The sequence below is a fragment of the Brassica napus genome, chromosome A8, assembly GCF_020379485.1.
Source record: "Brassica napus cultivar Da-Ae chromosome A8, Da-Ae, whole genome shotgun sequence".
NCBI classification, from domain to species: Eukaryota; Viridiplantae; Streptophyta; class Magnoliopsida; order Brassicales; family Brassicaceae; genus Brassica; species Brassica napus.
Genome location: NC_063441.1, coordinates 13,416,641 through 13,427,399, shown reverse-complemented (window position 1 = coordinate 13,427,399; position 10,759 = coordinate 13,416,641). Strand labels below are relative to the sequence as shown.

The 10,759-nt window shown below is 32.4% G+C and overlaps 2 protein-coding genes across 2 annotated transcripts; both read left to right on the top strand.

Moving 5' to 3' along the window:
* Positions 1-1,037: 1,037 nt before the first annotated feature.
* On the top strand, positions 1,038-2,252 carry LOC106361033 (ethylene-responsive transcription factor ERF109). The gene has a single exon (XM_013800729.3). It carries the CDS (start codon positions 1,115-1,117, stop codon positions 1,919-1,921), a length of 807 nt encoding a protein of 268 aa, XP_013656183.2. The 5' UTR covers positions 1,038-1,114; the 3' UTR covers positions 1,922-2,252.
* A 1,936-nt stretch (positions 2,253-4,188) lies between these two features.
* BNAA08G11210D lies at positions 4,189-6,509 on the top strand. Its single transcript, XM_048738846.1, has one exon. The coding sequence runs from the start codon at positions 5,853-5,855 to the stop codon at positions 6,231-6,233; it is 381 nt and encodes a 126-aa protein (XP_048594803.1). The 5' UTR covers positions 4,189-5,852; the 3' UTR covers positions 6,234-6,509.
* Positions 6,510-10,759: the final 4,250 nt, after the last annotated feature.

Below are 10,759 nucleotides of genomic sequence, written 5' to 3'. Positions count from 1 at the left end.
CAAAGTTTATAAAAGCAGTTTGATAAAAATAGTCCCCAAAACAGAAATTTGAGTAAAGCAACATCAGGTGGAACTCTACGGAATCAATTTGGATATCGAGAATTTATCTTCATCTTTTTCATCTGTTTTTTTTTTCTCTTATGTTCTTAGAAATTTAAACTCTGCTGCAGCTGGCTAAATATGCTTTGTATCATGCAAACTATGTCCTACTTCGGTAGCTTTCTTCTATGAAATGTTTTTGGTTGTTCAAAAAAAAGTTTATATATGTGCTAATGAGATGAACATGCGTTCTTTGTATAATTTTTCACAGTCTCAAATTTGCCATTTGTGTAACCGCCATGTTATTGTAATGTTACACATGTCTTTTGACATAATTTGAAAAAGAATTGTTGTTGGATTGATTCGACGTACCAGAGTTCTTTAAAGTATAAAAAGACAAAAAGATAGATTTGCAAGTGAGGTTTGAGACGATGGATCTAGTCATCTACAAAGACAAGTTGATATCTATAATGGATACATGCGAAGATAATAGCGCAGGCGAAATAATAAAAGTTAATAAGAGCACGTGATTTATTCTAAGCCAATCAATTACGTACCTTAGATACCTAGTTCACTAAACATGTTTAATTTTTAATGTAAACAATTTGAAAACGTACATAAGCCCTGTAATAATTTAATGATAATTAAATCATAAATCACAAAAAGTGGTTCTAATAGAAAATATTTTAGCAAAAAAAAAAAAAGTGGTTCGTGAAAATCGTCACACGTGATAATTAATGATTAAATACTTTATGTTTAATGAAATGTCATTATCACTGTCATTTAATCAAACCTAACCCAAAAATTAAAAAATTTAGTATTTTTCAATGGCAAAACATTCGAGAAAAAAAATCCTTTATTAAAAAAAAACATTCGAGAAAATAACGCACGTGTTTCCAAAAAAAAGACAGAACACAAAACGACCCCGTGTCTGAAGAGTGTGCCAGTTGGCAAGTGAAAACACGGAACCGTATATATAAGAGAGCTTCCATCCACTTTCAGTTTCCTCAGACACAACAGAAAACACAGAACCAAATCTAATTTTTTTAAATCCAAATTCGAATTTTAATCGGGCATGCAATATCCTTACACTAGACCCGGATTCATCGGAGCTTCAGATACCCAGACCCGGACTCGGTATCCGTATCAAGAGCAGTTGTCTCCGGAGCAAGAACTGTCAGTCATAGTCTCCGCCTTGCAACACGTCATCTCAGGCTCAGGGGAAAGCGACACGAAGCCGTATCAAGGTCTCTCCAGCGACAGTACGGTGATAATGCCTCGGTCAGATTATAACACTTGTCAAGTTTGTAGAATCGATGGTTGTCTGGGCTGCGATTACTTTTTCGCGCCAAATCAGAGAATTGAAATGAGACAACATGTCGTAGTAGTAGAAGAAGATGGGGTTACAAGTACTAGTAGTGGAAGAGAGAGCTCTGCTAAGGCGAAGAAAGCGGAAGGCGGGAAGATCAGAAAGAGGAGGAACAAGAAGAATGGATACAGAGGAGTGAGGCAGAGACCTTGGGGAAAGTTTGCAGCTGAGATCAGAGATCCCAAGAGAGCGACACGTGTCTGGCTTGGCACTTTCGAAACCGCTGAGGATGCGGCTAGGGCCTACGATCGAGCCGCTATTGGGTTCCGTGGGCCACGGGCTAAACTCAACTTCCCGTTTATGGACTACACTTCTTCTCCTGTTGCAGCTGACACTAGTGCAAGTGTGAGTGTGAGTGCGAGTGTTAGCGCAGTGGACTCTGGTGAAGCAGAGCAGTGGCGTGGAGGAGGAGAGTGTGACATGGATGAATATTTGAAGATGATGATGATGATGGACTTCGGGAATGGAGATTCTTCGGATTCAGGAAACACTATTGCTGATATGTTTCAGTGATATGTTTCACTTGCTCTTTCTTGTTGGCTTTGTTTTTTATTGTTAAGTGCAAGAGGAGTGTGACACTGGCTAATTTAGAGGCTGAAACTAATGTTTCATTAGGCTTTGCAGAGGAGGACCGGCCCTGCTTGTTCAAACTGGGCAAGATTCTCAGGTTGTTCTGTCATGTATAGTCGTTTGACTGTACTGGGCAAAGGACATGTAATTAGTACTCTCGATTTTGTGTTTTTTTTTGTAAACTCTATGTTAAAGAAACTCATATTTGGTCTGAACTCTGAAGTAAGAAGGATGCAAAGAATCAATAAACAAAGTGTCAAATTAACGGCGGAAACTATTTTTTTTTTGTGAGAAACAGAGAAAGATCTCTTCTTTTACAAAGCATCAGCGAGCAGCGATCCAGCAAACAATGGCATCTTCCAGAGAGGAGATTCCCAATTCTTGGCTAGTTATCTTGTAATGCTGAACGAACCAATGTCATAAATTATTTATTTCTATAAAACATAGGATGCAATGCAAAGAAAAAGGTTTTTAACTGTTGTTGTTACCAAGATATAGGGTGCAATACCTTAGTTAGTATATGGGCCTGATTTGCTAACAATTCTGATTACACACATATCTTTTTAAAAAGATCAAGAAACAAGGTGGTTTTGGAATGTGAAAATGGAAACAAGTCAAAGTCGGTGGCCTGAAGCAGGGAGAGATTAAGTTTTACAACGCCGGAATATTGGGCAAGTCAAAAGTCTATTCAAGATAAACCCTCCTCACCTCATAAGAACATCTTTCTTTTCACAAAAATTATTAACATAAAAGAAAACGCACCAGGAAGGGGGTCGAACCTTTGACTTTCTGCTTACAGACGCTCTATCCACTCAGCCAAAGGAGCTCCAATATGCTTTATTATTGACATGCCGAAAAACTATATATACTCAATACAAAAACACAGGAAAGTTATAAGTTACAAATTAGCTATGAAGAGATGCATCCAAGCAAATGTAAACACTGAGAAAATATCAATATATACTCTTATCATTAGGAATTTAGGATACGTATGAGGTTTGACGCGATCCCAAAAATGTTAAAGTGTTGTTCATATGCTGTTAACAACTATGCAAATGCACTAATAACCATCCAAGTCTATATGGTAGTATGGTACCAAAGCAACATATTCACAATACACTATACATACAGGGGTGAAGCTACCGCCAATACAATGGGTGCCTACGAATCCACTAGTTTTCATTTTTCATTATTTTGTACGGTAAAATATAAGAAAGGTATTAGAAACTCTTGTTACTGCACCCACTGATTCAGTTTATATAGCTTATGCACCAATCAAATTTATACCTAGCTTCGCCCTTGTATACATGCATGATACATATATTATCAAATATACGAAGATTAAGTCAAACTCAATACCTTAAAAACAACCTCATTAAGTAAAAGGAAAAAAAAAAACATCAACAAGTACAGTCCAAACGACCAAACCAACAATATAAAGACATTTCATATAAATTGTACACAACGCTTTCAAAACATTAAATATCCTTATTTAGCAAAAAGCATTGAATTTGCAAGTACATTATCGATCCCCAAATATCTTGTGACAGAGGATACTAAGATTTTAAGTACGGGAAATATAAAAAGATTATTCCAGATTAATTTCTCTTTTAAATAAAAATATATATTCCCCAAAATTAAGCTGGATATTTTCAGATTGTAATTGTCCATCCAGCAAACCATGAGCCATATCATCACTTGCTTTGTAGAAGAACACACCGACATTTACTTAAACTTACGCTGCTGGATTTAGTGCACGAAACCAACGTCGAAGCAGCAAAAGAGGTTCTCCGAACCTTCTTCTTTTCTATTTACTTTAAAATAAGACACAAGAACAAGTTAAATCCAAGATCTGCCCTTGTACGTCGAGCCTCTGTTTTTTTGTACTTTATAATAATGCGGTTTGTTGCATAAATTAAAAATCGCAAGTAGACAAAAACGTTCTCAGATTTTGTGAACTACAACTGCAAGATACAACTTTGGTTCACTGTATGGGAGACCATCCATAGGTGAGACACACGCTCATCTATACATAACTCTATACACAAGTAGACGTCAGATAAGATTAAAATTATAAAAGAGCAGATACTTAGATATAAGTATTACGTTTTTCTATATATAGTTAGTTAATTATGCTTTTTCTTTCCAGCATAAAAAAATAAAAATAATAAAATTATGCTTTTTCTTTCCAGCTATATACGTTATCACTTTTAAGAGTTATAGACTTATAGGAGGTCTTACTTATGTCGAGATAGGAAAATATTGTACTTGATAAATAAGTACAACAAGAAATGTACGGTTCATCATAAACTCATGGTACTTATATTCTTTTCTTTCTGCATGAGTTTTCTTGGTTGGTGCCTGGTGGAGTGAGGAGAGGATTAAACAGGGAAGTGTGTGTTTGTGTGTAATTAATGTTAACGTGTCGGAAACCGAGTTGCGTGGGGGCTCATATTAGTAATTACTCTGTGCAACACTGCAACTAGCCGATACCAGCTATCATTTTCACATGTACGGATCTTTTTGAGATGTGTATTACTAAAATATTAATTAGATGTTAATTACTCTGAGTTTACCAAAAAAATGTTAATTACCATGACTCCCGTTTATTTTTTATGATCGTGGAGTTAGCCATTTCTAGTCAAATGCATAGTTACTTTTTTATGACTTCCAAAAAAATGTGTAAACCATCGCTTAAAATTGAGGTATAAAAGCAAAGTGAAAAAAACATTGTTAAAATCAAAAGTTCGTGTCAAAGTCAAACATTGGTTTCGAAACCACAATGAAAACAATGTCAAACTTATGTAGTCAAATTCGATGTAAACTCTAAAGTGAGCTAAATACTTTTTGAAAACGAGTAACTAAGCATTTGACTAGAAATGGCTAACTCCACCAGAAATATAATGTACTACCAAAATAAGCAGGATAAATAGAGTCGTTACAAAAATAGAGTCGTTAAACATAATTTCAAAAAATACATTAAAAATGACATGAGATAAGATGACCAATTTTATATAGACTACCGACTCATTTTTTTACTAGTTTTCTACTCATTTTTATCGGCTAAATTATTTTAAAAATGATCTATAGATATCATTACTAAAAATTAGTAGCCATTTTTCTGAGAATTACTATTTTTGTTCAGCTCTTTCTTTAAAACTAAACACTCACATACTTATTCTAAAGATCACTGATTTTTTTTTAACTCTAAACAAACATAGTTTTGAAAATATTGTTATTTACAAATACTAACATTTGTAATTTATACTGCAGTATTAATCTATAAGAATATTCGTTATATGTTCTCAGCAAATAATTTTTGTGCAACCTTCGGAGACCTTTGAAAGCCAACAGAGTATTTATATTTTATCCACATTTCTATAAGAAGCATAAAATAACTGAGTTTGGCATGAGATTTTTTTTTTGAGAATGCATGTGCATAAAATTAAAACGTACATGTGCTTAAAACATCCCTTTGCGTTAATCTAGGGTTTCATCTTCCAACAATTACATAGAAATAGTATTGGTTTGGTGATCATATATGGCCCTTCTTATGTATCAAGAGACTATTTGCATTAACTTTTCCCCGCCGTTGATCCTAAAATGGGTTATAAGTTACTATTGAAGATAACTAAAATCAATTAAGAATCTAATCTTAGATCTTTAAACTCCAAGTCTCCAAGAGACAACACATTCGTCCCTTTGTGTATGTGACATCATACACGATAATAAGATATTATTAATCCCTATCATGTTGCACTAAAAAACAAGTTATATGAATCTAAGATGTTTCATATAAATACACACCTTTTACCAATACAGAGTGCATCAAATACAGTAACGTACCAAATAAAGATAAAGAGAGAAGATAAAAATGGAGTGTTCCAACATGAAGCTACATCATCAGCAAGGTGGATATGCAGAGCCAAGAATCTCATTCTCCAGCGGTTTCGCAGCGACCAAGAACGAAATAATCAAGTACAAGGAGGCACCAGTGTCGTCAGATGATTTTGAGTTCGGTATCAAGAACTGCTCCATGACCACAGCAGATGAAATCTTTTGCGATGGCATGATCCTACCTCTCAAGGAAGAAGTCAACACGACGAAGAGAATGCCAACTTTGAGAGAAGAACTCAACGAAGAAGACGATGATTCACCTAGAACCAAATCAAAAGGGTCGAGTGGTTGGTGGAGAGAGAGATTAGGGTTAGGATTCTCGAAGTCCAAGAAAGATCACAAGAGAAGTTCTTTTTAGAAGCACCATTATAAGTTCTGATTTATTGCTTATTTTTTTTATGTGTTATCTATGGTTTTTCACTTCTTTACTGTTCCTCGACGATGTAAAAAGATTGTTTGCGGTTGGAGAATTTCTTCTTTTGTATTTCCAATGCTCCATTTTCCATAAAGCCTGTTCTTTTCGAACTTCTCATCACCAATTAATCTTTAAATTAGAATTGACAAAAATATTCTATCTTTTAAGATGCTACTATAATTTAAATATTCCGAGCATTCCCAACACTTTAAATGTTTTTCGTGTCAATAAATTAGGTGGAAACCGTACGTGTAAGTTGTAACCAGAAGTTCAAATTTATTTTACTTATGTCATTTTACAGCACCCACGGTCCTTCTAACACTGATAGATTTATGTTTATATTTTACAAAATTTATATGGAATAGATTTTCAGATAGATTAACATGATGTAGCTAGGTCACATGTGGCGATCATGTATGTACCATCCTATTCTATGTCTCTGCCCGTCTCAGTCTTATGCTGGACCTTGTGCAGCTTAAAAAAATATACATGTGGTCTAAAAAAAGGATCTTAATATTTTAGAAAATGATCCTAAACTCTAACTTTTTTTTTTCCCCAAATTGATTAATATTAAAAATGGCCCAAAGCCCATGAAACTACAATCCATTCTAAAAGCCCAAAAAAGGGAGCTCAGGAGAACAAAAAACAAATAAAAGGCCCAAGCCCAAAAGTCGAAAACCCTAGCGCTAACATCACGTGTCTCGAAACCCTACCATCGAACACACGTGTTGCGCAGCCGCTTCATCAACTCGACCGCCGGGAGAAAACACGCCGGAACTGGAACGGCGTCTCACCGGCCTTACCAACGTAAGCATCTACACCGCAACCCATTCATCACCTTCGCTTCTTCTAAACGGAGAGTTTCAATCGATTTATCTAAATCGAGATCTCATCCTGAGCACAATCGAAGCCACTACACCCAGATCCATCTTCAGTCTGTCGGAGAGCGTCATCAGAACGAACGAGATCTCATCCGACCACCAAAACTATCGTCTCCATCTCACAGGAAACCCCGAAACGACTAACACGACTCCCTCAGAGCCACAAACCACCAAACGCCTTCATACCCAAAGGCCACAGATGCCGACGACGCAGAGCTAAAAGAGCCTCTACTCCCGGGAACAAGAGCCAGTGTCAGCGGAGCTGAATAAGCCTCCACTGCCCGAAGAACCAAAACGAAACAGAGGAGAAACAACCCTTCCTCTCCAAACCAATCACTCACAATCCCTTCAACACGAAACAAGAAACGAAAAGAATAGAAACACAAAAACTCCAGACCGACGGTGGCTATGGAAGCCCCACCGTCAGCCGGAAAAACCAGATCTCTCTCTTCTCGATCCTAAACTCTAACTAAAATTTGCAAAAAAATATATGGGTCTTACGAAAATGTGTCTTGGATACATGTCCAGAGACGGGCCTGTAATTAAGTAGCTCATAGAACTTTCAACTTTGTTTAGATGCAAGAAAGTAGGAAATTTTAGTTTTATCACCAAAAACAAAAGATAAATTAATATTTTCTTTTAGAATTAGGTTAACTCAGTGATTGTTCTTTTCTATGTGTATGATTTTTGGTCTGGATGCAGAAACTGGACTTACAGAGTTTCTAAAGGTCCCAAAACGTGAGCTAAAGAGTCAGCAAATGAAGGTTCATCGAGGTCATTGTCACATGTACAGAATTGGGAAGAGGTTCGAACTACACTAAAAGGAACCAATTTAGAAAAGTTGTTGCGCCAAGATGTTTAAGTTTTGTACATACAAAAAAACAAACTTTGCAGGAAAATTTTGGTGACGCGTTTGACAAAATTGAAAAAAAAATACTTACATTTAATAAAACTAAGAAAATAATAAATTAAATATCACTCATCTATAGTATTTTAGAATAACGACTACACATATTTAATCCAATAACATATAAATTTTAAAAATTCATGAAATACATAACTGAATGAGAAATACTGTCAAATAATATGAAACCACGTAATCTTGAACATTTTTTCAGATACGCAAATCCAAAACAGAATGAAATCCAAACAAGTAATCTTGAATATAGATGATATTTTAGGTGATTTTTGTTGTTTCACAATAGAGATGATGTTTTCACATATCTAGATGATTTTAACTTTATCAAAACTGTATAGCTAATTGTGTTTTTATTATTTTTGTTTATAGTTAGATAAATTAATTTTAAATAATATTTGTAATAGTTTTTTAAAGAAAAAGTAATTTTTTTAAATGTGTGCAAAGAGTTAAAATTTCATCTAATATGAAATGGAGAGACTAACTTTTACTGTTGTTCACTTATGTATTTTATGATCTTTAAACAAATTACTAGGTTAAGACCTACATCATGTGCAAGATGAGATTATGTATACAAATGATTTTTATATATTAAAGTTTATTTTGTGTTCATTTACGTATTATGTACATAATTAAATTAGAGTAAGTACATAAATCAAAATAATACTTTTTGTTTATTGATAATACTTTTTTGGTAAGTAAATCAAAACAATCATTTTATTTATTTTATATGGTATATAATTAAATTTCAATGATATTGAAATAGATACATATATAGTATATTTTAATATAAATGTTTATTATTGAGACTTCATTCTCATATGATTTTATTAACATTTGTATATTTTCTGTAACAAAAAGTTTAAACCATTAATAAAAAAAAATTCAATGTGAGATTTTTTCAATGCAAATTTCAGAATCAAATATTAATGTCTCAATACGTTTTCAATGTAAATTTTGAAATTAACATATTTCTGTATTTAATATGGTATATAGTTTAATTTAAACTATATTAAAATAGATATATATATATATATATTTAATATGAATATTTATTAAATGGGACTTCATATTCATATGATTTTATGATCATTGGTATTTTTTATAAAAAAAAGATTAAACTATTGATCACAAAATTTTCAATATGAAACTTTCATTTTTTTTTAGTAATTTATAGCCGTTTTAAAAATCCAAAATATAACATTTAAGAAAAAATCTATTTTTATTACATGGTTAATGTGATTGTTTAATTTCTTCTAAATAAGATAAGATTAAACAAAAAAAAGAGAGATGATACAAAAATTATTATCAAATCTTTATTATTTATAATCATTAAGAGGTTGATTGTTTGTAGATTTTGGATTGGTTTTTGGTTTTTGTTTCTCCAAAATCTATTTTTCATCCAATCAAGATTTTCAAAAAATAGATTCCCTAAAATATAGAAAAACTAGTTTTTTTTCAAATAACTGTTTTTTTTAACACAAAAACCAAAAACAAGTTTTCATGGGTTTTTCAGAGTAATTCTTGGGTTCACCAACCAATAGTGTTTGAGTATTTGATATTTGATATCTTTTAAAAAAGGAAACAACATTGAATTTCCAAATAAGATTATCTTTTTAAAATAAAACAATAAAAATACATAAAAATAGTTACAAAAATAAATAAATAAATATTTTTAAGTCTTCAGCAAAATACTAAACTCTATACCCTAAATCTTAAACTCTAAACCTTAAATTTTGGATAAACTCTAAACGTTTGAAAATCTTAAACCCTAAATCATACATTAAAAACTAAATTTTAATAACACTAAACCCTAAATCCTAATCACTAAATCCTAAACCCTTGGATAAACCCTGAACCCTTGGATAAATCATAAACTGTAAATCAAAAATATTTAAAATTAAACTCTAGAGTTTATGATTTATCCAAGGGTTCAGAGTTTACCCAAGGGTTTAGGGTTTAGTGATTAGGATTTAGGGTTTAGTGTTATTAAAATTTAGTTTTTAATGTATGATTTAGGGTTTAAGATTTTTAAACGTTTAGAGTTTATCCAAAGTTTAAGGTTTAGGGTTTAGGGTTTAAGATTTAGGGTATAGGATTTAGTATTTTGCTAAAGACTTAAAAATATTTATTTTTATTTTTTTTTGTAACTATTTTTATGTATTTTTATTGTTTTATTTTAAAAAGATAATCTTATTTGGAAATTCAATGTTGTTTACTTTTTTAAAAGATATCAAATATCAAATACTCAAACACTATTGGTTGGTGAACCTAGAGGTTCACCCTAAGGGGTGAACCCAAGAATTACTCGGTTTTTCACTACTCACGCTGGTTTTCAGTTTTTGTTCTTTTTTATTTTTACCCATCAATATGTTAATTATATTAGGTAATTTCATAGGTTTATTTAAGAAAAGAAAATAAAATATTATTTTATTTAAGGAAAGAAAATAGAATATTATTTTGTACACAACTGATCAATTTGATAGTTAGTTTAATAAAATGTATAATATATGTTTAAATGAACCAACTTATTTTTCTAAGAATTATAAGAATCATCCTAGTGATGACACATTACTACCAAAAAATGTTTTAATGATTTTCAATTAACATTATGGGATGTGTTATCGGATTAAATATGTAGTTATTATTCTAAATGACTATAAACCACATAG

Coding starts and splice junctions, on each gene's coding strand:
- BNAA08G11210D (XM_048738846.1), top strand. CDS start 5,853: ATGGAGTGTTCCAACATGAAGCTACATCATCAGCAAGGTGGATATGCA.
- LOC106361033 (XM_013800729.3), top strand. CDS start 1,115: ATGCAATATCCTTACACTAGACCCGGATTCATCGGAGCTTCAGATACC.